The sequence below is a fragment of the Magnolia sinica genome, chromosome 14, assembly GCF_029962835.1.
Source record: "Magnolia sinica isolate HGM2019 chromosome 14, MsV1, whole genome shotgun sequence".
Lineage (NCBI taxonomy): Eukaryota > Viridiplantae > Streptophyta > Magnoliopsida > Magnoliales > Magnoliaceae > Magnolia > Magnolia sinica.
In genome coordinates, this window is record NC_080586.1 from 80,640,032 (window position 1) to 80,667,751 (window position 27,720).

The window sequence follows — 27,720 nt, forward strand, 5'->3', positions numbered from 1 at the left end:
ATGGGAAAAATGATATTAAATTGTTAGGTATATGAATTACATAATAGGATACAAAAGCCCGTAAACTCTATATATTGAAATAAAATGCATGTGAGTCACGAAGTATGCAATGCACTAGTACTATAAATAAAAGGAAAACTTGAAAATATAAATGGTATTACATTCATTATAATAAATTTATATAGATATTATATTGTTAGAAAACTAAATTTGAAAGGTTTCCAATTAATTCCAGGTTGTTTGGTTCATAAATTCATCAGACAGTCCGATAAAACTTCTCACCAAAGAGTGGACCATTACACCACCATAAACATGTTCCAATTTATAAATGAATACATATTTGGAATGCTTAGAATATTCCGGATTTAATCCATATTTTTTCATATTTTTTTGGGAAAAAAATTGCACCGTTACAGGCCGTTATGCCCCGGTATCGCCATTACACCCCCGTATCCGTATCGGTATCGGTGGGCACCATTACGCCAACCGATACTGATACGGAATACCTTGACTCAGAAGGTGAAGATTTTAAGGACGAGTGGACTAGATGTTAAGAAGGATTTCTCTTAAAAGGAAATCAGTTGTGCATTCCATGGAGTTCGTTGCAAGACTGTATCATCCAAGAGCTACATAGAGGTGGCCTCGACGGTCACCTAGGGAGAGACAAGACTATAGCTCTTGTGGAGGAATAATACTACTAGCCTCAGTTGAAGTGTCATGCAGGAAAAGCAGTACAGAGGTGCCACATTTGTGAGTCTTCCAAGGGGCAGTCTCAAAATATGAGCTTATACACTCCATTGCCTATCCCTGATGGTCCTTGGGAGGACTTATCCATGGATTTTGTGCTTGGTCTGCCGCGGACCCAACATAACATGGATTTGGTGTTCGTGGTGGTGGACATATTTTCAAAGATGGTGTACTTTATTTAGTGTAAGTAGACTCTTGATGCTGCACATGTTGCGAACCTGTTCTTTCGCGAGGTTGTGTGGCTACCACTGTTTTAAATATCAATACTGGCCGATATATCCCACGATATATCTTGTATCCCACTTGTGCGATACGAAACACATAAGAAGTGTTGATATATCCTACATGTTCGATCCGATGAGCATTTTCAATTTCGGATCCCTTTTTCTTTTTTAATTATATTAAATCAGTGTCAAATGGTTATAAATCCATTGGTTCTTCATGTTTTGCATGAAAAATCATGGAGTTGGAGCTTTGATTTCGATATCCATTGGTTCTTCATATTCTCCATGTTTTTTTCAAAAATTTCCTTCAACCACTTATCAAATAAGAATAATTTTGAAGTATTTGATGAAATGATCAGCACATACACTCTAATTTCAACATTTGAGTGTAGGTGGTCTGATTTGGGAAAAATTCAAAATTTTCCCTAATTTCTCCCAAATTGCTTGCAATGTTGCACTACAAATATGAAGTCAAACATGTATGAGGTTTGATCTACTGATTTGTTAAGTCCTTGTCAATTTTCAGAAAATAAAATTCAGTTTTAAAGTAAAAATTAATAGAATATTATTAAAATATATATTTTTTTTTTCTCCAAATTCCCTTCGACCAGCTATCAATTTAGACAAATTTCGAAGTATTTAAGGTGTTTGATGATCATTCATATACTCTAAATGTTATGCATTCAATATGAATATAGTTGCATTAGTGAAGTTAGACAGCGCATAGAAACCTATTATGTGCACTTCTTTTTTGAGATGTTATTATTTAAAAGTGTGTATTAAGGTCTTTTTTAACAATCCCTGAATTTGATTGGAAATTTCAACTATTTTCCCAATGTTTCCCAAAAAGTATGATAAATTACCTAATACAAACAATATATCTCATGCGATAACCGATACGTATCTGTATCCCAAGGATACAATACATAACGCGATACCGATATTTCAAACACCGGCGGCTACATGGTGTTCCTAAATCCATCACATCCGATTGTGATACGAAGTTTCTCACCACTTTTGGAGGACTTTATTGAAGCGATTTGAGATCCAACTTCAATTTAGTAGTGTGTATCATCCGCAGACTGATGGGCAAACTGAAGTAGTGAACCATACCCTTAGAAACCTCATTCGGTGTATTTCTGGAGATAAACCGAAACAGTGGGATTTAGCCTTGGCTTAGGCGGAATTCGCATGCAATAACATGTTGAACCGTTCCACTGGCAAGTCCCCGTTTGAAGTTGTGTACGGACGAGTGCCCATTCATACTCTTGATTTGGTTCCTTTGCCCAAGCTCCAAGGCATGACCATTGCTGTAGAACATATGGCGGACCAAATTATGGGCATTCACGCTAATGTTCATGCCAAGTTGCAAGCTTCCAATGACAAATACAAGGAGCCGATTGACAAACATTGGCATTCGAAGGTGTTCGAGATGGGCGACAATGTGATCGTTCATCTGTGCGAAGAAAGATTTCCAACCGGGATGTACAATAAGTTGCCACCTAACTTAAGTTTAGCAGTGCGTATCATCCGAAAATCGATGGGCAAACTGAAGTTGTGAATCGTATGCTCAGAAACCTCATTCGGTGTATTTATGGAGATAAACCGAAGTAGTGGGATTTGGCCTTGGCTTAGGCGGAATTCGTGTTCAATAACATGCTGAACCATTCCACTAGCAAGACCCTGTTTGAAGTTGTGTATGGACAAATGGCCCGACATACTCTTTTGGCTCCTTTGCCCAAGCTCTCAGGCATAAGCGTTGCTGCAGAACATATGGCAGACCGAATTATGGGCATTCACACTGATGTTCATGCCAAGTTGCAAGCTTCCAATGACAAATACAAGGAGCTGGCTGACAAACATCGTCATCGGAAGGTGTTCGAGGTGGGCAACAATGTGATGGTTCATCTACGCGAAGAGGGGAAATCAGGGAGCTATGTGCTGACATGCAGATATTCTTTCCCATGTGCCCTGTGCAACAAACAATGTGGCTGATTCCTTAGCCAAAGAGGGGATTGTGAGGATAGGTCTCTGGCGGTGCGGGTCTTTGAAGTTTTGAGGTGAGGTGTTGTATTCTTCTTTTTGCATTTTTTTTCTAAAAAATCAGCCCCAATAGCCGCTTGGGCATATGGCTTTGTTTTCCCTTTTTCGTTCTCTACATGTTTTGTCGAGGGCACCTGTTCAGGGTTTGTTGCCATTTTCTTTTACTTTCTTTTGAATAAATTGCTATTCATAAAAAAGAAGGATTCTTTTTACTCTTCATCAACTATTCGAAATAATATTTATCCTTTATATCCATGATCCAAGGATCTTTCTTTAAGCACCTTGCACCAATGAAGGACATTCCTTCTATTCTATCTTAACAAGCCATTCTTGAGTGACTGACAAGATGTTCTCTCTACTCCTGGGTCCTAACTGAACTTCGCCAACCCCCCCTAAAGGTAAGGAATTTTATTAAGAAAGCATAATTGAGAAGTCTACATGAGGATTACACAACAAATGACCAAGACACCGAAGAATCTAAAGAACAATTAGCAAACTCCTCAAAAGAAGAGGCCAGGCCATAAGATCCAGCTTTGTCCTTGTCTAGTAACCAATTCCGGTTGCGAAGTTTTCTGTTGTTTCACTCCCTCCAAATACACCATACACCCGCTAGTAGAGTTAACTTCCACAACTTTCTTCCCTTTCAATGGATCCCATCCCCACGCCACATGAGGAAAAAAAGATCCAATCAACTCTTGGCGTTACCCATCTGCAGTTAAAGAGATCAAAGAAAGTGCTCTAGTGGAAACACAATGCATGAAAAGGGGATTGATAAACTCTGCATTCCACATGCACATGCTACACATATTAGGTTTGTTCATATTCCTCTTTTGCCCATCGTCCACCATGAGAACCCTAATCCCTACTAGCTATGATAGTGCAATAAGCCTGTGTGGCCCCCATATGACCAAATGAATTCTTTTGGCTCCTTCAATGCTCTTGACCCAAAGTTGCGAACCACCCCGTAGAAACTACCAGATCTTTCCTGTTCACAGACCCAAGAATCCCTCTCTGAACTAGAAGGAGAATGACTCTGTAGAAGGTTCTGTCTCTGTTAAGTTTTAATGGCATGGAGGAGTCCATATTGAGAATCTGAGCACCGGGAAATAAGCAAGTCCAGCTCTGGGGCCAGTCCCTACTACCAACTAGAGGTGGGTAGGATCCGACCCAACTCGACCGAACCGGTCGGATCCGATCCGACCCGAAACGAAAGCCAAGGTTAGGTTGGATCGAGTAGACCCACTCGGATCCAACGCCAAACCGAGTCGAGTTTGAGTCATGTAACAACTCGATCTGATCTGATCCAGTCGGATCTGATCCGATCTGAACCGGAATCGGGTAGTATAAAGTCGGATTTTACTTCTTTTTTTTTTTAACCTTTACCCTTCTTCTACCCAGACCCTAACCCTACCAGAGCCAGCGCCGCCAGATGAACCTTTGTGGCGTAAAACAACTGTAACCATACTAGCCTTCCCATCTTGCTAGTTGAAGCACGACCAGCGAACAAGGCCTGACCTGGTTTTGAGATCCTACTCGGTGTGAAAGGAGAGTTTGGGTTGCTGACTCGGGTTCGGCGGACGGCCTAGTGTGGTGGGGCACCGCAGCCCGAGCCAACTTGCTCTCCTTCCATCCTTCTATCTCCTCCTTTCTCTCCCTCTTTCTCTCCCGATTTCCCTCATCTCCTTCTTTCTCCCTCTCTCTCCCGATTTCCCTCTTGTTTCCTTCCTAGCACCAGAGTCTCCGGCTCGGCTTGACTCAGCCCAGTCTGAATCGATCGGACAGACTCGACTCGATCCTACTCGGTTTCCTTGACCGAGTCGAACTCGGTTCAGGTCAGGTCAGCAAGTAATCGGGTCGGATCGAGTTAGCCCTACTAGACTTAGTCCCGAATCGGATCGAGTTCGGGTCAGGTACTTGCAAAAACCGAATCGAGTCAAGTTGGACCTAATCCGATCCGATTTGACTCGATGCCCACCTCTACTTCCAACTGATGCTGGTGATTGTTAGTAATTTCTCCACCAGTTCATGCTTGCATTCCAAATACAAGGAAAGCCAGCATTTGTTAAACAAAAATTTCAAGTTTGACATGCATGCAAGTTTTGGTGTTGCTTGTATTGGTTTTAATTGTTGTATATGCTGTGTCAGCTTTTAAGAGTTTTTTTTTTTCTTTTGCATCTCTCTTTATTAATGGATCTTTACTTCCTTGAATGCACGCCTTTAATGAAGCTTACTATCACATGTTCAAAAGAAAATGAGAAAAAGAATACAAAAATAAAACCTGAACATTTTGTTGTGGCACTCTCTTGCTCATGAAGAATAAACATTCACAACATCTGGTAAGATGTGTATATATCTTTCCGGCCTATAGACACGTATGCTCATTAGTTGGTAGATGAAGCTTTGTTTTTAGAACAACTACAAGGGAACAATCCCAAAGTCCAAGGAGGGTCCAAAGAGCCCTTCCCTATTGGATTTCATATTGCCTTCCACAAGTGAATGAGAAAAAATAGCTGGAAAAGCTCCATGTTTCTCAGATCTCTTTGGTTCAATCTGCAAGTCTCCAAGGAAAGCCCGCGGATGCCCTCAATGAGATGACCTGGAAATTGTGAGTGATATCTGACCCCTAGCTACAGGGCTCTAATCTTGAATTAATTTGAATCAGCAACACCAATTTCTGCTCGTAATGCTGTTCAAACAGTCAACAATGTCCATCTTATCTCTAATAATATCCTGCACTGGCATGGATGGGAATACCAATTGATCTACCATTGAAGCTCAAAGTTCTCCAAACTTTGTTCCACCACCCTCTCTAGCGCCTTTTTTTTTTATTATTGGTCTTGAATCCTACAGCTTCCCGAAGATCAAGGTCCAATACATTATTCTCCATCTCAACCAACCATCTGATTCTTCCAGCTTATTGCAGAAAGATCTGCTTTCTCTTAATAAATACTACAATAAATTTGGAATGCGAAGATTCTAGAGAATCTGATCTCAAGGGAGCCTGAAACTGAACCTCCAAGCTTTCGGGGAGTATCATGATAGAACTTGACATTGAGTCAGCCATGCCAAGCAAGCTAAGGGTACTCATCGACACTGAATAAGCAAAAGGCATGCACAATCACAGACTCTGTTGTGTCCCTTGGTCACCGAATGGAACAGTTCATATTAATTATCCTTCTACTCTGCAAACAATCACGTGTCAAGCCGAGTGTAGATAGATTTTGACTGAGAATTCTCCCAGTGTCTTAAATCCAGATCCTACCATCCCTACTTTCTCTAGGAATGGAACAACCTCAAGAACTTGTACGAGGCTCTGATAAGATAAACAATTTCCTCGTCTCTCAGATTTCTTCTCAGATATGACATGATGAGAGATGATATAACATCATACTGCTGACGTGGAAGTCTGCTTTTGGCCTGCTGTTCTTTTTCATAATTCATCAAAAAAGGAAAAAAAGGGGGGGGCGGGAGGAAGAGGCCTGACTCCTATGGAAACAGAGACGGTTTTGACCTGCAGTTCTTGCCCCCTAACAAAATTTCATAATTCATGAGAAAAAAAAAAAAGAGAGAGAGAGGATTGTCCTGTCCTATGGAAAGATCAAAGGCATGATTCTTCAGATTAAGCTATATGAAAAAACTCAACCGGCTTACCTTTTGACACACATGCATGCCAACGCACCCATGCACCCACACACACAGAGACAGTGCCAACTCATCCAAATAGTTAAATAGAATGAAGTAAGAAGAAAATATATTTTCACTTTAAGCATAGACTGTAGCAACACAGGTTAATACACCAACACAAGATATTTGGGAGAGATAAGAACAGGACTCATGCAGCCTTCTGTGAAATCCAAGCTGCTCATCAGATCCTTGGCCCAAGAATCGGTTGGTTCGCATCTAGATGCGAACCATTCACATACACTGAATGTGGACCCATTGGACTATTCTTGTGACAACTCCTTTCTTTTGCACATGTGGGGCACATGTACCTTGTATATGGACTTGTTGGTTGATTCTTTTGACTATCCATATCTTTCATACATGTGATCAATGTTGTCAAATTGCATATGGGATCATGGACGATCGCATATGCCTATGCGCATATGTGACTGCATATATTTTTTCTTAATTTTTTTTTTTAATTTTAAAAAAAAAATAAAAAATAGGGAAAAGTTTTTTAAAAAAATTGATAAAAAAATAAGAAATTAAGGGGAACTTTCCTAAGTTAATAGATAACTAATTTTACATATTTAAAATACATTTGAGAGAAATCAAATCAATTAAACAATGAACTAAACATAAAGTCATCAATATTCAACAATATAGTTAACAATTAAGAAGTAGCAGTAGAGAATGATTTGATGATAATAATGTGAAGAAAAGAGGAGAATATTGAGAGAGAAGGAGGAGAGTTTGGGAGAGATGTTGTGTTAGGCTTGCTTGCCCTAACACATAATGTTTTATTATAATAAAGCATATAGTACACCGCAGGAGAAGAGGGAAGTGTGCACATGCACTTGCACTAAAAGGGTCACTAACCACATACACAATACACTACTAAAAGGGACTAAAAGGGCCACTAACCACATACACAATACACTAGCATTCTCTATACTCGCCCTCAAGTTGGAGCATAGATGTTGATCATGCCCAACTTGGCACGAACACGATGAAGAGCATCTGGACTCAAGGACTTTGTAAGAACATTAGCAAGTTGATCCCCGGATCAAACAAAAGGAGTGATGATTTCCTTAGAAGCTACTTTCTCCCGAATAAAGTGATAGTCGACCTCAATATGCTTGGTTCGCTCGTGAAAAACCGTGTTACGAGCAATATGGATGACCGCTTGGTTGTCACAGTGAAGAGGAACAGGATCCGAAGGAGGATAACCAAGTTCTTCAAGAAGGTTGCGAAGCCATATGAGTTCACACGTTGCATGAGCCATAGCACGCTGAGGATCGGGCAATAACCGGCTGCTTTTTGCTCTTCCATGTTTTAAGATTGCCCCCTAGGAAGGTACAAAAGCTGGATGTAGAGCGGCGATCAAAAGTAATACATGCACAATCAACATCGGAATAGCCAGAAAGATGAAGATGACCATGTGACTGAAAGCGGAGGCCAAGACCCGGGGTTGATTTTAGATACCAAAGTATGTGGTAGACAATCGTGAGATAGGAAGTACGGGGAGCTTGCATGAATTGGCTAACAACGTCCACTGCAAATAAGAGATCTGGACGAGTAATAGTTAGGTAAATAAGTCGGCCTACAAGTCGTCGATACATCCCGAGATCAGTAAGGAGAGCACCATCATCTGGTCAAAGCTTCTGTGAAGTATCCATGGGAGTGGTAACAGGCTTGCACCCTAACATGCCGGTCTCCATGAGAAGATCGAGCGCATATTTCATTATGACAAGACCAATCTGGATGATAAGTGACCAACTTCAATTTCGAGGAAGTAGCGAAGAGGACCAAGATCCTTGATCTCAAACTTGGTCTTCAAAAATCTTTGACCTCCCTCATTCCAACAGAATTACTACCGGACAGAACAATATCATCCACATAGACAATGAGAACCATGGTGCCTGTCGATCAACGACATATAAAGAGAAAATGATCGTCATGACTACGAACAAAGCCGAACTCCAAGAGAGCCTGACTAAATTTTTCGAACCATGCACGTAGGGATTGTTTGAGTCCATAAAGAGCCTTCTTCAACCGGCATACAAGTGTAGGGTTGTGAGAAGCAACAAAGCTAGGAGGTTGATGCATGTAAACTTCCTCTGCAAGGTCCCTATGGAGAAATGCATTCTTAACATCAAGCTGAAACAAGGGCCATGATAAATTAACGCCCAAGGAGATCACAACACGAATTGAATTAAGCTTAGCCACCGGAGAGAATGTCTCGAAGTAATCCACACCATGAGTCTGTGTGTAACCCTTAGCAACAAGACGGGCTTTATAGCGATCAATGGAGTCGTCTGAAAAAAATTTGATCGTATAAACCCATCGATAGCCAACAGATTTATGGCTTAAAGGAAGTGGCACAAGGTCCCAAGTATAATTCTTCTCAAGAGCAGACATTTCTTCCATGATCGCCTTCGTCCAGTCAAGACTTTGAAGAGCATGTGAGAGAGAGATCGAGGAATAGTCTGTAATGAAAGGGAAGCTGCAAACGACTGAAAAGACGATGAAAGATGATTATATGAAACAAAATTACTAATGGGGTGTTGAGTACAAGATCGTGACCTTTTGCGCAAGGCAATGGGAAAATCTAAACTCGAGGTAAGAGACTCACCTGAGCCAACATCCAAAGTGAGTGGAAGGGTGGATGGCTGAGCATGTGAAGATTTATCTCGACGATGATACACCCGCAGAGGCTTAGGCTCACCCAAATCACCAACAAGATGCTGAATGGAGGAGAGAGGAGTTTTCCCATAATCACTAGTGGAAAGAGGATAAGAGTCATACTCCCCCTGACTCGCAAGAGGATCACAGAGGGATCGGCCTGGAGCTGAGAAAAAAGAAATATCCTCAAAGAAGGTTACATCGGCAGAGACATTTTTTACGAGTCAATGGGTTAAAACATTTATACCCTTTCTGACTCCGAGTATACCCTAGAAAGACACATTTAATTGTCCTGGGGTTAAGTTTATCATTACTTACATCCAAAATTTGAACAAAGCATGTACAACGAAAACTTTAGGTGGTAAAGGAAATGAATTATCATGAGGATACAATATAGTAAATGAAGATTTGTAAAACAGGATACGTGAAGGTATACGATTAATAAGAAAAGTAGCAGTTTGAAGAGCATCACCCCAAAAATGTTTAGGTAAATGCATACCAAGCAGAAGAATGCAAGCAACTTCAACAAGATAACGATTCTTTCATTCTGCAATATCATTTTGTTGAGGTGTGCGAGCACACGACGTCCTAGACAAAATACGACGTTCTTGCAAGAAAGACAGAAAGACAGTAGACGTATTCCCCCCCAATTATCAGAATGGAGGGTTTTGATGGAACATTAAAATTGAGTGCACACTTCATGATAAAACACTTTAAATGCTTCAAACACTTCACTTTTAGATTTCAAAAGATAAATCTAAGTCATGTGTGAATAATCATCAATAAAGGTAACAAAATATATAAATCCAAAAGTAGAGGTAACCGGAGCTGGTCCCCAGACATCCCGAGTGAACCAGAAGAAAAGGTTGAGATTTCCTCCCATAAGAGCTAGGAGGAAACGTAGCACGATGATGTTTAGACAATTCATAAATATCACAGCATAACGGTTTAGTGACAGATAAGGAGGGAAACAAAATTCTCAATCTAGCTATGGATGAGTGGCCTAAGCGGCAATGTCACTGATTCATGGACTCTCGATCCAGAGAAAGGGTACTAGAAGCGGCAACGGGTGTATCATCGAGAAGATAAACGCCTCCTTGCTCATGCCTCCCACCATTCACTCTCTTCGTCTATAGGTCCTGAAACAAACAATAAGAAGGTAAGAAGGTAATGGAACAATTTAGTGATTTAGTAAGAGAGCTAACAGACAATAAGTTTAATGGAAAACCAGGCACATGCAAGACTGAGGACAAAGACAAGGAAAAAGAAAGAGGTATGGAACCAATCCCAGAGATGAGAGTTTAGGTTCCATCTGCGACTGTGACATACTCAGTGTGAGGGGAAGGAGAATAAGAGATAAACCTCAAACAAATATCAATCATCCAAAATACCATGAAACTCAGTAAAAAAAAGGGCCCAACTGAGTGAAAAACGGCCCAGCAGCACGTCCGTTTGAGGTTAAAAACCTCTCAAACATTGATCTTAAGTAAAATATCCTCCATGGGTAGCTTGGGAGGAAGATTTCGGTTCATCTTGAGCAAAGAAACAAAAAAAAAAAAAAAAAAAAAAGCTTACCGATTTGAGGTAAATAGAAGAAAAACGGAAGATGAGCCCGATTTTTGAATTTTCCTATTTTGCCCAAAATACCATGAAAGGAGGTCCAAAAAAGTCTAAAAAAATCATGACAAATCTTATAAAATCAAGATCTATCAAACCCCTAAACTTTTAGGTCAAACGGAGTCCATATGTCCATACAACGCTGATGTCAGCCGTACGGCTGCTGACGTCAGCAAAGTGATGTGTCGCCTCTCAATTTGTTGGATGCGGAATGTTTAGATCTATGCTCTGATCCCAAGTAGAGAATGATTTGATGATAATAATGTGAAGAAAAGAGGAGAATATTGAGAGAGAAGGAGGAGAGTTTGGGAGAGATGTTGTGTTAGGCTTGCTTGCCCTAACACATAATGTTTTATTATAATAAAGCATATAGTACACCGCGGGAGAAGAAGGAAGTGTGCACATGCACTTACACTAAAAAGGGACTAAAAGGGCCACTAACCACATACACAATACACTAGCATTCTCTATAGTAGCAACAAAATCAACAAGCTATTTATTTATTATCGTAGAAAATCAACAAACTATCTTCCTTAAAACTTGAAAGTGCTTGAATCTTGACCTTCCAACTTCCGAGAGAGAGAGGGAATGTAGGAGAGAGACGGAGAGATTAAGACCACTTGGAAGTAGGAAATGTGAGAGAGAGAGAGAGAGAGAGAGAGAGTTCTGGGGTGAGAATATTGTAAATGGAGGAGGTTTGGAAGCCTTTTTATAGGCATTTTTTTTTGAAAAAATAAAAATAAAAAATTTAATGTGCCATGGCCAATATGCGATTGCATACATGACATATGCGATCGCATATTTTCACATATGTGCCATGATCGCATACATATGGATATATGCCTATGCGATCGCACATGACAACACTATGTGATGAGTGCACCGACCTGACTTTTTGGGCTAGGGCATCTTCAAGGTTGGCACACGTATGCACATCTTTCAATGTAAGCTACGAATCCCTTTGGTGAGAGACTCAAGTTATGACTATTCATCACTCATGATTTCTTTGGTGAGAGACTCAGGTTATGACTTTCATCACTCATGATTCCTTTGGTGAGAGACTCAGGTTATGACTTTTCATCACTCATGGTTCGTTGTAAAATTCGTTCACTTTATTGCAGGGGAGTTGCTAGGCACTGCGATTACCTTGGGGACTTGTTGCTGGCACTATCATTGAGCTTACCTTGTGGAGCCAGGTAATTTCTCAAACTGGTTTCTATTGTCTCTATGAGGAATATAGGTTAATGAGCCTCAAAAACTGAGGCACTCAACATCACTCAAGTTTTCCCCGTGGTTCATGGGTCAAGACCATTGATCTGATGGGCCTCACCATGTATGGGGGATTCCCTGAAAAGATCCCAGATTATAAGATTCTATTGCTTCAATCTTACGGAAACATTACTTTCCACAAATAAAGGCCAAAGACCATGGTGGTAGGGATGCAACTCGGGCAGGTTGCATTGGGTTGAAGTTCAACCTGAGCCAACCCAACCTCAAGAGGTCCAACCCACAACCCAACCCAAATGGAACTCCAATCCAAACTCAACCCGAATTCCTCCATGCTCAACTCAACTTGACCCAAATCATCCCAACCCGACCCAGATACATGTGATTATTCTCCACATGACCTAACCCGATCCGAGTTTGCTCAACCTGGACAACCCGAGGACCTTGACAACCTGACCCAACCTGAACTGAGCTCGGGTTAATCATGTTCAGGTTGACCTGAACCCAAGTTGCAGCCATACATGGCAGGCCTCACTTGTCGAAAACAAAAACTGATGAGCCCCACTCACCCGAACTGAAGACCCAAGCATGCTTGGCTTGCCTATAGGGTCCTTGCTCATGCCCCTGTGGTAGACTCACAAGAGTTTCAACAGGAGGTCATGGGTTCGAGTACCCATTGTGGTGAAATCTCACTATGGTGTGAGTGCGTGTGTAAAATAAAAAATAAAAATACTTGCCATACCTATAGTTCCTATCATATAGAACAACGTAGAAGGGCAATCATTACTCAACATCTTTACCCTTCTTGCAGTTCTATAGTTCCATACTTTTACCCATTGTATCTTCTTATTCTGCTGATATGGAGAGAGAGAAGAGATGAAGTTCGGTGTGCACAGAAGTACAAAGAAGACTGGAAAGAATACTGCAAGCTTGTTCCATGGAGGATATTGCCTTACATCTACTAGAAATGAACAATGGGCGTCTGCCTGTTATAAAACCGCTCGTCATTTTCAAAAGGGGTGTTTACATGAATCATACAGATTAGATGTAAGCAACACAGACTTCCTTCCAAGAGAGGTTTTGTAGCTGTAGGAAGAAACATGCAGTTCTTGTTTTATTCTAGCATGTACCTTTGATTGCCGATGGGATCTATATTCATCTCTTTTTGGATAATTTCACATGAAGCATTCAGTTATCTTTTATGCATTATTCTTAAGCTAATTATCTTTCTATACTTGTCTAATCTTGGGTCCATCTTATCTTTATGCATGTTTAGGATCAGTCAGCGAGATTAACGGCTTGCTTTCTATATCTCCTGAATTGGGATTATAGAGGATGTTTGGTATTTCATTCTGTTGGGCACTTGCAGCAATGTGGCAACGAAAACCTCATTTGGATCTCCATTTTCCACCTATTTCTGCCTCAAACTGTATTGCTATTTGTTTCAGTCGATGAAGCAGTTTGGCGATCCCAACGGCCTGAAGGGCATCTAACACACTTCGGGTATTATAAATGGTGACGGACGCATAACTCACTAGATTGCTGAATTTTTTTTATTCAAATGAATCAGTGATGCGACAAAAAGGAAGTGGGCCCATTTCAAAATTGCTGCAATTCGGTGTCCTTTTATCCATTCAATCTATAAATATGGCCCATCTCTGAACGATGACCCTCCGAAATCAGGTGATGGATGTAATAGGTGTCAAACCACAATCGATATGCCTTTTTCATAATGACTCATCCACAAGGCGGCCCACTATTTAGTACTTCCGTGTCCATTGCCATGTCAACCAGTCAAAGCTTTGTAGATTTGGGGCCATTAGCAGATTGCTACCCACTGCATGACATCTAAACCTCATCATCTTGTTAGTCATTAGGCCTTGTAATTGAGGTATTGCGTATGTTGTGGCCTAAGAGCTTGTTTGGATGCGATGATCGAAGATGCATTTCCATCAACATTGTTGAAAAATGGATTCAATTTTTAGGAGTCGTGCTTATTTTGCAAACAAAAATCCATATTTACATTTAAGGGCTTGTTTGTTTCACCAATTACAATAGTAATGTAAAAGAAATGGGACATGATTACAAATTACTTGTATCTTGACATTGACTATATTTAACTGCAATGATAATAATTTTACATTGTTTGACTTATTCCTTGTAAAAATGTAATGATGGCAATTTTGCATTATTTCAATTTCAAATCATTACCAAGATAATTTGATATCTTAATTTCAATTGGAGATTCCATAGTAATATCATGAAAAAGTGCAATGATTTCTCTTATATACATCAATGTTTGACCATCAATCCTTATTTAGTTTAGTTATGGTAAAATGTTTGACCATCAATCCTTGTTTGAGTGGTATTTACCACTGCCACAACCTTTCAACGGTTATTTATTTGGATGAAATGAAAAACCATTTCAAACTCGTTCTGACTCCACCAACGGTAGAGATTTATCCTGGAGATTGGATGAACATGATTCACATCACACTACACTCATGACAAGATTGATGGACGGTTGGGATCCTGAACATGTGATGCACTGGCACGTGTGGTTGAAAAACACGGCCGCCCAAATTACTCTTTCTTTTTTTTTTCTCTCTGTTTTCAAAAGAGCTAAGAGCTAATTTTCAATGTAGGGGTAGAAATAATAAGCTCTTAAACGTTGCCTAACATGAGTAAACGTCTAAAACTTTCTTTCATATTCTTTCTCACATGCGATAGCAAATATCCCAATACTCATGTGACAAATATTCCTCATATTAATATAAAAATCCTCCAACATTTTTGCTGGAAATTGAACAAAAGATATTACCACATTATTATGTTCAGTATTTCAAAATCTGTAAATTTCTAAATAAATTTTGCATTAAAGGCTGGGTTTGGTTGCACCTAGGAGTGTACACAAACCGAGCTAGCTCGGTTAGCTTGCTCGACTCGACTCAAAAAAGCTCGATTCGAAGTTGAGTTCGAGCCGAGTCGAGCTGATTTTTTGATCTCGAAAATGAGTTTGAGCCAAGTTCGAGCAGGCCCCAGCTTGACTCGAGCTCAGATCGAACTAGTTCGGTGACTTGGTTACTTTGCCATTGATGTTACTCGCCAAGTGTTTGATAAAATGACTCAATAAAGTGTGGCCGGTGGGAAGGAAGGTATTTACATGAAACAAGTATCCTTTTTTTTTCTTAGTTTTAATGTTGCTTAGAAGTTGTTTGATAAAATAAATACCTGGAAAACAATTGCTTCTATTTCACATACAAAGGAATTTTGAAGGTGCAGTCTAGGTGTTTGTGGAAATGCCTCAATGGCGAACTCGGCTCGAGCTGAGGCCAACTCGACTCAGTTCGACTCGATGTACACCCATAGTTGCGCTAAATATCTTGAAATATCATCATATTTCATGATTAAGCAGTCTAATTTGTGCAAAATATCAGTATATTTGGTGCAACCAAATGCAGCCAAAATTGCAATATTTCATGGAGTGAATTTTAATGTAAAAGTTATTTAAAATTTTAAATAATTCATTGCATACTCAGAAATGATCGCATGAGGATTGGTGCACATGAGAGTTATGGGCTTCACCATGATTCATTGCTGACATCTGAGCCAACCATAGGTCCAGGGCTCAAAACTGGCTGACTCTTGATTTCATGGGCCACACCAAGGGAAACGGTTAGACAGGAGGTCGTCTACTCTTGATTCTGTAGGAGGCCAGCTGTGTTGTGTATGTGAAATATGGACCTCAGCCTCTTAATTTGCACAGGATGAAGGGGCATAAAATAAAATAAAAAAAATAAATAAATAAATAAAGCGCCACTTCCAGGCAGGCCTTGATGAAATCAACAGTGAGCATTCCCTCTAACCCTTGGGATAGCCCATCTCAATCGCAAATCCGCCTGAGTTTTGGACCCTGGCTCTGACATGATATGGCATATCTGATGGTCAGTGGATGTCAGCAGCAGTCACGGTGGGGCTCACCCCATTTGGCCTATGTGGTGCGCATGAGTCTCTCTTGCATTATAATCCGCAAGGGGAGGAGAACTCTATGTACACATCTATTTAAATTTTAAAATAATTTATTAATTAAAATAATATTTTAATTTCAAGAAAACCTCAAATCCGTCAAACTAAGAAATTGCTTAGGCGCTTGTCATTGATACTTTAAAGACTACCGGTGACTTTTTCTCTTTGTCGAACCCTTCTTCAAATGTCAAATCTCATATTCGTGTATCTGTCGATGTCAATGTCTCTCGGTCAACTCCGTGATCCATGCTCAAATCATCTAAACCCTCAGCAGCCACCCATCACTCTTGGGTTGTTGGAACATGGGTCAAACCGGCCTTTTTAGTCCAGGACGAAGCCTTGTAATGTTAATTTCGCCACCGGCAGTTAGCATGCACGCAAGAGTCCTGTTTTAGGAGCCGATGTCATGAGATCCGTACAATTTCAGCCCTTAACACAGATGTGGCCCATGTGGTGTGCAACCAATGTGAATTTAAATGGAGATTTTCTAACTCAACACAACCCTCTAATTCAAGCCGGGGGATTGATGTGCCTGGCTGTGTGCAGAGGCCCGTTCCAAAAATCAGGCCAGTCCATTAATCAGGAAAACCAGCATGTGTTAAATAATCTGGACCATTGGCAACTTCTTTCCAAATCACCCATTGTTTTTTGTAACTGGCCCGATTTCGGCTGCACCATCAACGATCTGGAGCCCACTTGATATTCGGCTTGCGCGTCCCACACATACGTGTAACCTCATGCACAATATTGTGTGGGCTTTTTCAAGCTCTACATTACACAAGCCCATGTGAGCCTATTAACACCTACAACCCCTGATTGGTTTCTTGCTTATCCAAATAGCTTAAAAGGTTGGAATGATTCTAATTTCAATGTCATGCTCATCTCATCATCAATAGAAAGAAGAGATCAGGCTGGAGTAGGTGGGCCTTTGATAATTTGGCTCCTGGCTTCTTTTTGGGCATGCATGAAAAATAGGAGTTAATCCATCATGGCAAAGAGAAGATAACATGCTAGTATTTTTTGTGGGCCGCATGTTGGTTTGGTAGCCTCACATGCACCTTTAAATTTGCATCTGATCTGTGAGGATAGAGGATCCCACCGTTATGATGACCATCTGGGAAAATCAAGTAGGTTCACTCATTAGGTGGGCCAGATATCTGCATTGAATGTGGATGATTGGAAACTTTTTCTAAACTGTCCCTTGTTTTCGTATAGAATTGCTCACGGCCACAATATTTTTCTATAGTTTGATCATCTTCAGTGCAGGGCCCACCTTTAATCGGTCAGATAGTTCACACATTTTCCTAGCTGGCACGTGTGCTGCTTGTAAATGTGGGCACCTGAACAGGTGCACGTGGTGCTAGCTAACCTTGTACGCTGGTTTACTATAACATTCACAAGCTTTTCAATGACAATGTCAGTGGTCCCCTTTCGGTTCAACTCATGTAACCTTGGTTGCATTAAAGAGGCACATTGGGCCTGAGCCTCAGGACAGGAACAATTTGCTGAGGCATAGGATCCAGTACACGTCGGTTATGTTATTGGGTGATCTGCACCTTTGATCTCATGTGCCCCTCGTATTGGAAGATCCTAGCCATTGATCTGTGGCCTGGACTGTGCAGAAAGGTATATCAAATATTTGACTGGGAGATGTGTAGTATTGATTATTGGAACAACGGTTTGGAGCGCAAATCAATGGGCCCCACATGTACGAAGCCCTGGGTGTACGCGCAGGACAAGATGAGGTCGGGTGAATGAGTGGTCGTTGTCCCATCTTTTCTCGATGCATTTAACATATATAAAATTTAATGAAAGGGGACCGATCTCATTAGTACAAGTTTAAGAATCTTTCTTCCGTTGGAAGATCCTAGCCGTCCATTATGGTCGCGCAAGGTAGAGAAAAAACCCCATTTGATTGGTTTACATGCGGAGCTGTACAAGTGGTACCTTTATATAGGGATCTGAAGCGTTGATTGGAAGGGCCCCTATGACAAGGGACTCTACGTAAACAAAAGAAGAAGAAAAATAAGAGAGACTGGTCTATCTGAGCCATATCAGAAAATGGTTGATTAAAAAATATTGAGGGGAAAAAAAGTTAAATGTTCCACATTCAATGAATGGAATTACGCAGATTAGGTGGATAGGAATGTCAAATCACTATAATTTTTGTTGTATGGCTTGTTGACACGGTGGCCCATCAGGTCAATGGTTCTGATTGCCCAATGCATTTTCCATATATGGTGGAGATGCTGGAGAAAAGCGAGCCTCCCTCGTTTTCCACATTGACTCATTCCTAGTTTCATCGACTCTGGCAGAGAGCTATGATTCATATGCATGCACATGCCAAATGAACACGTGGCAGATGCATACTTTAGACTAAACTGCCCAAATCGTGGGACACACTTTACATGGCTTACTTCCCAAAAAATGAAAATGTACGCATGACTATAACTGAAAGACTGGTGGACATCTATTGAAATGGACGGTTGAGAAAAGGCCGTGGCTGGTATTCAACGGAAGAATATGCATTAACTAGAGGTCAGGATTTTATTGGGAGGTGCCTACCTACAGTTCATTGAATTGGACTGTTGAGAAAATGCCGTGGCTGGTATTCGAGTACTCGCACCGATCCCTATAAGCTTGCCTAGGAGAAGGACAAAGGAGACCCCGGCTAGAGTGAGGGACTCTCCGATGCCAAAGTCAGGCTAGGAATTCGGGTCTACATACTGTGGGTAGGTTTTGGGTGAGAGATTTTGTGCACCTGTTTTTGTATATTAGATAGCTATTTATACCTTTCAACTGGAGCGGATGTGCCCGTCATTCTCGGCACGATCTTAGCCTCTGGCCACGAATGACGAACGTACAGATACTGGCGGTTATACAGTTATTCTGAGATTGTGCATTACAAGGGATGATCCGCAGGTCATGTCTCCATACAGACTGACTTGTCAGTTCTTACACCCATGGTCTTACTGCTCGACTTGGTGAGTAACATCAGCGCTGCGCTTCGGGATTGAGTCCGAGCTGACTTCAAGCGGAAGGGTCCATGCCATAGGAAATCGTGGTCATATTTATTTTTTTAACAACAAGCATTTAACCTATTATTTTTGTGTGGCGTGGTCCACTTGAGCTATGGATCTACCTCAATTTTGAATTCATGCTCCAAAATTATCTCGCAATATAAACATATGTACGTCTAAAACATGGAATAGATTAAGCCAAAATACAGATATGATTCAGGGATAAGTGAATAAAGCAAACGGAAGACTTATAGAAAAGTATGTGTACAAGTGTAAATCCCTGAAATACATATACCAGATCGTATGAAAGTGTTATTTAACAAAATTATAAGTATCAAGTTACATCATTTAAATTCTCAAAAATAATAATCCCAGAGATCCCGCGCATCAAACCGAGGCTCGCTAGAACCCGTCTGAAAACTGCATATAAGACAACGCAGCCTTATCATCATCCAGCTCCCGCTCTGCCTCAGAAGTCGCATCCACATCTGCAACATCAGACCCTAAGACAGAGTCTGGTGGGTGTTTAACACCGCCTAGAAACGTGGGAGTGAGTGATCAACTCAGTGGAACAATAAGGCACTGGTTAACATGTTATCAGTTCAATCAAACAGTAATGATAAAGCAGGACAATTAAATAAATCCTAAGTACTCTTGTTAATGCAAGGATGTATGCAATATGATGCGTGCCCTCACGCGTACACCCTCAGCTTCTTCATCTTACGTTACGCATGACATCGCCTCAAAGTGCGCCACATCTACAAAGCACATGCAAATGCGGTGCATGGATATGATTACCAAGTTGTTATTAGTCCATTTCACACAGCCGGATTGGGAAGCTAAGATACCTTCCTCATATCACCATCCAAACAGTGATCCATTATATGGTCGTCAATCCTAGTCATCTCATACGATCATATGTTTGAGGTCGTAGCAAAGGGCTCCTCACCAATCAATGCACGCCTTTCATGCCTTTACTACCACAATTCGGCTCGTCACCTCCTTACGGTATCCAGGTATGCTCGAGGTTACTACAAAGGGCTCGTCACCAATCAATGTAAGCCGACAGCACGAATATAGTGTCCCATACCACCATAATCGGCTCACGAGTTTGATTGCTCACTGGTCACTACGGGGAGGCTCGACCACGGTGTCCCATACCACCATGTCCGACTCATGAGTCTTAGCGGATCGAGTACTATAGTTAATAGGATTTCACTGGTAAGTTCGGTACCCTAGATTCAAGCAGTAGCGTCCATACATGGTGAACATACATCGGATAATCGGGTTACTTGACGAACTCGACTAGCACGAGCGCACGTTGAATTGAACGACATAGAGTGCGCAAACACTCCGCGTGGCCAAACCACTGCCGACAACTCTAATACGGCTCGGGTTCGTCTAATACATCCTACGTGGCGAAAGCAACCTCAACCACGAATATAGAGTCGATTACCGATTTCCTGGACTAATGCATAGCCCCACACACCTTACACTACAACAGATATTCATATGGAATGTAAAACAGTAATGAAACAACAACTTAAATCATGGTACATACGCATCTGAAGAATCTCAACTTAACACAAATGTAAGCGCAAGTAGTGCTTGAATTTAAATAACATGGAATGTAACTTGCATAAAGGAAATCATGCACATCAATAGGAGTGTTGAGAATCACTTCTCAATGCCCACAATTAGTGTAATAAATTACACTTTAGATCATTCATGCATTTCTACAAACACTTAGCATACATGGAACAACATACATAATGTATGTTGAAATACATGCATTTAGACAATTCCTTTTTCCAAGGAGTTGTCATACATGCATCTAGCATACTTACATGACAAATAATCATGGCAAACACAAGTAGATATTTTATATGTATACGGTACTTTATAAATACACATAAAATACACAAATCTCAATATAACACATGCATGACAGGAAAGCAACGTGAACACAACATTTGGCATGTGAAATCTCATCCATAACAAGAATAAATCATTAACTGGGATTGAAAGCCTTGAAAATCATAACCTATACACTTAAAATCCGCACCTTAAGCAAAGAAAGAAACACCGAACTGATTTAGACGAGTTGTCTTCGTCAACGGCGATAGGATACCCTAAAGCAAGGATAGAAATGAGATAAAACAACATCAAGACTAATCTAAGCTCTAACACAAGTTAGGGTTAGGTTAACTTACCCCAAAAGAACTCAGAAGTGAAGGTTCAAAGATGAAGAAGAACAAGGAAGAATCCAAGATGATTCACTAACTTATCTCTCTCACTTTCTCTCTCTTTTCCACTCTCTTTCCAAGCTAGGGTTAGAGAAAATTCGTATGGAAAAGAGAGCTAGGGTTTAAGGACTATAAATAGGCCTATATTTGATGAAAATAACCCTAGGGCCAATGTATACTTAGGTTATAACCAAAGCATGCCTTTCTCGATCCAACGAAGCACTTCTGGTGGGCCTATAACCACGAAAGGTCGGACTTAAGCTCCTTGACCATGGATCTAGGTCAAGCTGAGTTTTCATACCAACCGGCTCTTCAGATCAGCCGTGGCGGACCAGACTCAATTCAACGGTCACGGAATCTCGATCAGGTCCACAACTAACTATCCTGATCAGAGGGTGAAATTGGGTCAGAATCCAACGGTCAGATAGCTTAAAATCGTCGCACAAGCGACACGATTCAGATTTTATAAAAACTTATTAAATTCCAACCGTTCTTACACTCTTCACTCCGAACTCAATCAAATCGACCCAGAACATCACATGGACTTGATTTTCGAGGAGATGGTCAAGCCCAACTCGGTGACCGCAACAGCCTAAGATCATCGCCATCCAGATCTTCCAAAAATTCCCCAGAACAACTGGATTTAGCGATGGATCTCAGATTTTAGAGTAACGTGGCGCTAACTAATCTACAAGTTTAGAGCCATGCAGATACAATTTAAAATGATTGATGCGAATTTCACAAGCAATCGAGTATAGCGCTAATTACCCCAAAAACAACTACTTAAGGAAAGATTAGCACAAAAATTCCAAGGTCGTTACAATCTACCCCCCTTAAAGAAAATTTCATCATCGAAATTCATACCTTCATATAAGCCTCAAGGATCAGAGGGTAGGTCTTTCTGACCTCAGCTTCAGATTTTCAAGTAGCCTCTTCCACACCATGATGCGTCCATAGCACCTTCACAAGAGGGATAACCTTGCTACGCAATACCTGTTCCTTCCTGTGTCAGTCGCAGTACGTAAGTGGCATCCTCACTCAACCGCACTTGCTCCCAACTGATAATATGCAGGAACGTACTTCTTCAGATAGAAACATGAAATACGTTATGCACGCCGCAAGAGGTGTGGGCAAAACAAGGCGGTATCTACCTCTCCCACTCGATCCGTAACTTGAAATGGACGATAAATCTCGGCGTTTCCTTCTTACCGAACCGCGAACTCCCTTCATAGGAGAGACATGGTCTCCCACTTCAAACTCATGCGGTCGACGCCTCGTATCGGCATAACTTTCGTCGACATGAATGATGTCAACATTTTCAAGTCACCACCAACTCCTGGCCAAGCAAACTACGCTCACCAATCTCGCCCAACAATGTGGTGCTCTGCACGGCGACCATACAATGCCTCATAGGGAGCCATACCTACTTGAAACTATTATTATACGCGAACACTGCATACGAAGACAATCATCAACTGTCTTTGAAATCCAAAACACAAGCTCATGCATATCCTCCATTGATTCAATGTCTTGAACTATGCGAGTCAAGATAGATGTAAAGCGCGTGTCTCTATCGACACAATCTCCAGGACGTGCTATCTCCTTGATATACAACCTAGCTAACTCGTGACTCTGATCGGTAAGAAATGCGCCGACTTCGTTAATCGATCAACGATCACCCAAATAGAGTCAAATCCCTTTCTCGTCCTCGGCAACCTAGAAATAAAATCCATAGAGATGAAATCCCACTTCCATTCAGCTATGAGATGAAATCACCCAAAAAAAAAAAAAAGTGGAGAGAGTGATGCCCACCATTAAAAACTTGTAAGAGCCACAAAAGTTTTGGATCAAGCTGATATTTGTGTTTTCCCTTCTTTAATGTATGTGTTAACTGATGAACAGGTTGGATCTCAAATAAACAACATGATGGACCTTAGGAAGGTTTTAACGGTGTGCGTCACTCTCTCCACTCTTTTCTGTGGTGGGGTCCACTACAACTTTTGATCTGCCTCATTCTTTGTATCATGCCCTAAAATGATCTTTCCAGATGGATGGACGGTGTGGATAAAACACATACATCATGGTGGGACCCACAGAACTTGGTGACATCACTTCACTAGGGAGTGTTGCTACTCAACTTGTCGATAGGTAATCCGCATCCCTACAGCACGAGTATCGACCTCTGTGAGGGCTCGCACACCCGAGGCTGTTGGAATGCATCAAGGAGAGTGCGCATCTAAGGATCTAGGATTTTCGGGAAATCCATTGGGCCACGCTACCAGTGGCCGGCGTTATCTATATTGACTTTAGCAAAGCATTCTGGAAAAAAAAAATGTTATAAAAATACGCTTAGATAAATGACATTAACAATCTGCCCCTACAGTGAAGGGGCACGGATTTACGGCAAACAACATTTTAAATTTATTTTGCACAATACATGTAAATCATGACAAATAAGTAATTATTATTTTTTCACTTGATTTTAAAATGGGTGAATAATTCTATCTAAAAAACGAACCCAAAATTATTATCTTACATCTATAAACCCCACACCAACTCAAAAGTATTATCTTACATCTATAAACCCCACCGTAGTGTATAGAATATATACATTCCATCCACGTGTTTTATCAGAATATTTTGAGCCACGAACCAAAAAATAAGGCAAATTCAACCCTCAAATCCCCCTCGCTAAGGTAAAGAGTGGTATTAATTTGTTCATCCTTAAAAGTTATTTTCTTCACTGGCCCAATGTTGAGGTTTATTCATCATCTAACCTGTTCATAGGGTCACTGACACATGGATAAGTAGAAAACATAAATATCAACTTGATTAAAAACTTTTAGGGGCCTAAGAAGTTTTTAACCATATAAATTTGATTCCCACTTTTCTTGTGGTCTAATCCACTTGAGTTTTGGATCTGCCTATGTTTGGGCTTATGCCATAAATTAAGGACATAGATTCTATCCTTCCCCCGCTCGTCTCCATTGGGAATGGGTAGGAGCTTTGAGTGGCTACCATGATGTATATGTTTTATCCACATCGTCCATCCATTTTTACCTATCATTTTATAAGATAAGACTAAAATTTAGATAGATCAAATGCTCAAGTGGACCATAGCACAGGAAGCGGCGGTGATAATGATACTCACCATTGAAACTTTTCTAGGGCCCACCATGATGTTTATTTGCCATCCAACCCATTCATAAAGTTACATGGACCTAAATGAAGAGAAAACACAGATATCAGCTCGATCCAAAGCTTTTGTCACCCCCAATAAGTTTTCAATTACAAGGGTTCAATCCCTTCTGCGTAGTCCATATCTGTCTTGGATATGCTTCGGTTTTGAGCTTTTATCCTAAAATAATAGGAAAAAATAGATGAACGGTGTGGATAAAACCTATACATCATGGTGGCCACTCAAAGTTCTTACTTGTTCCCAACTAGAGATAGAATAGGTAGGATGCAATCCGCCTCATAAATTAAGCGGCGCCAAATAGGAGGTGTGGATGAGCTATATACATCAAGATGGATTCACATTTATTTTACAAATTTATCAATTTAAGTATTAAAAAAAGTAAGCATGTTGCACATTCAGTAATTATGAGGCTTTAGCTGCTGACAAATTGAATAACACTGAAGTGATGTCACAAAGTTCTATATGTCACACCATGATATATTTGTTGTATCTACACTGTTTAGCTTTTTAGAAAGATCATTTCGAGACGTTAACTAAAGAACAAGACAGATCCAAAGCTCGTGTGGACCCACCACAAAAATGGTGGGAATTGAACACCCGCCATTAAAAACTTTTAGGGGCCATGAAAGTTTTCAATCAAGCAGATATTTATGTTTTCCCTTCTTTTACGTCTATCTTAACTTATGAATAGGTTGGATCTCAAATAAACATGGACTTAGTAAGGTTTTAACGGTGGGCATCACTTTCCATCTTCCTCATTTCTCTTTCTTATGCCTAAAATAGTCTCTTCGAATGGATGGATGGATGGTCTGAATACAATACATACATTATGGTGGGTCGTACAGAACTTGGTGACGGAACTTCGATAGCCAGTCTTCCCACTCAAACTCTCATTAGCTAATCGGAGTTCCTAATTACCTAGGTAAATAATTATTACCCATTTACATTTGAGTCGGAAAGTCAACCTAGAGTTGTTCGAGTCAGCTTGACTAACTCGCTTGACTCGGCTCTAGTCAGCTCGGATTGACTCAGCTTGAATGGCTGAGTCGGGCTGAGTCAAGCTTAAATAGTGGAGCTCGAGTTGAGTTTGAGCCGAGTTCGATCAGGGGCCATTTTAACTCGACTCGACTCGAAACTCGAACTCGAGCTCGACTTGGCTCGACTAGGAATAGGTTTAGGTTTTTTAGAATTATATATATAGGAAATGGTACTATACGATCAAGCGCATGCAAGCCTAACTTATGGTCGAGTCGTGTCATGTTTTTCAACGTTGGATGTTGAATTTAAAAAATATACTGCTCAGATAATAGCTTCTAATGAAAAAGGAAACTGACGAAACCAATGGAGTATTTTATGTCACGCCCCAAACTCAAAAATCAGATTCACAGGAATCCGATCGCCGAACCCGGTGCCGACAGCCTCCGTAGTACCCCATTCTCGGCTCCCAACGTTCATACGCTAGGTTCCGATCCTAGGAATCTACAAGGAGGATTTTTCAATGTACATTTGTCTCATAAAAAGCATAACCACAAGTATACCCAAATCATAAAGACAACATCATCATCATATATCCACTAATATAATCAATTGAATACAATGCTGAAAGGGAAATACATTTATCGAAATCAAAGCTCCAGAAGACAGCTGCACACTCCAAGCTCAACGCTGCTGCAACCTAATGCCACCTGCACGCATCTATCGTGCATAAGTTTATAGAAAACTTAGAGAGTGGTGAAAGTGTGTGTACAAGGTAAGTGTCAAGTATACCATAAAGCCCATAAATCATTCATCATCGGAATAAGCGGAAATACTGACAAGATCATGAATCATACGATATCAGAGTAATCAGAGTAAGCGAAAATATACTGGTAAGTCCATGAGTCATATAATATTAGAATACGCAATACAGATCAGTAATGAAAATGAGGAGTCATAGAGAGCCAAATATCAGATGCAGAGGGTACAATGCAATATGTAAATCTTGTTAAGTCCGTCTAGGCTATATAAGTATAGAAAACATAACGACCCAAAATGTCATATGAATGCCGATACAATATACGATGCGAATAAAATGACCAAACTGGAGTGTGAGGTCGGGATGATAGTACGTAGTATCGCAGGCTACGGGGTCCATCACAAGGGACTTCTATCCAAACCAGTCTCATACTTAAATTTGGATAGTCAGACTCAATGTGGTAAACTCCTGGTCTCAAGTTAGTCACGCGCCCAACCAAAATCCTGGCCATGCGAAGGTACACGTAACAAATAATTTCGCACCACCAGCCCGAGTGGATCGTGAATGAATGAATGAATGAATATGCAATTCCTGCTCAATAAGTCCACATATCGGTATGGTTCCTCTCTGGGATCATCACCGGGGTCTAGTACACTCCACGCCACCTACCATCCCATCAAGCTCACAACTGGATAAGTGGAAGAGAACTCACTATCCACCTAGCCAGTAGTCTGCCAATACCTACCCGGCTCGTCGATAGCGGATCCATTCCTCGAGCTGGTCAAATTCAACCTAGCTATGCCTACTCCCTCGGGCGGGTAAGTCCAATAGTCTACACAATGGGAGACACGACCTCCTGGTATCCGGCACTCGGGCGCTCATGTATATCCACTCGGTCTCGACGTTGGGGTGTCCTCTGGTACCAAGAGGGTTTTAGAGATTTTCACCCAGGGCCATCTATGGCAGCCCGATGCTCAAACAAATTTTCGGTGTCCCATCTGGCCATCCACGATATGCCTGTGGAAGCTACGGCCCTGATGTCGCTAGGGCGTACAGCAATCATAAGTCACAATGCAAGATGCATGAGTCATACAATCCAGTCATGCATCAGTCCTGTGCATACCATGCACTCACGTGAGATAACCTCCACCTATCAGGGAGTCTCATAACAATCTACCCAGTGACATATGCAATGGCCAACCACACATCATAAAAAACATGCAGATGATGCGTATGGCCATGTATCATGATGTTATGTTGTCACGTACTCATAATCGGTGTTGATAAC

The 27,720-nt window shown here is 40.9% G+C and overlaps 1 protein-coding gene across 1 annotated transcript in view; it reads left to right on the forward strand.

Annotated features, from left to right (window-relative positions):
- LOC131225067 (delta(14)-sterol reductase-like) overlaps nucleotides 1-13,379 on the forward strand; it is a 38,450-nt gene extending 25,071 nt beyond the window's left edge. Inside the window, exons 9-10 of the mRNA XM_058220490.1 lie at nucleotides 12,101-12,175; nucleotides 13,018-13,379. Coding sequence (XP_058076473.1) covers nucleotides 12,101-12,175; nucleotides 13,018-13,171 — 229 coding nt within the window. The 3' untranslated portion in view covers nucleotides 13,172-13,379. The remainder of the gene's footprint in view (nucleotides 1-12,100; nucleotides 12,176-13,017) is intronic.
- Nucleotides 13,380-27,720: the final 14,341 nt, after the last annotated feature.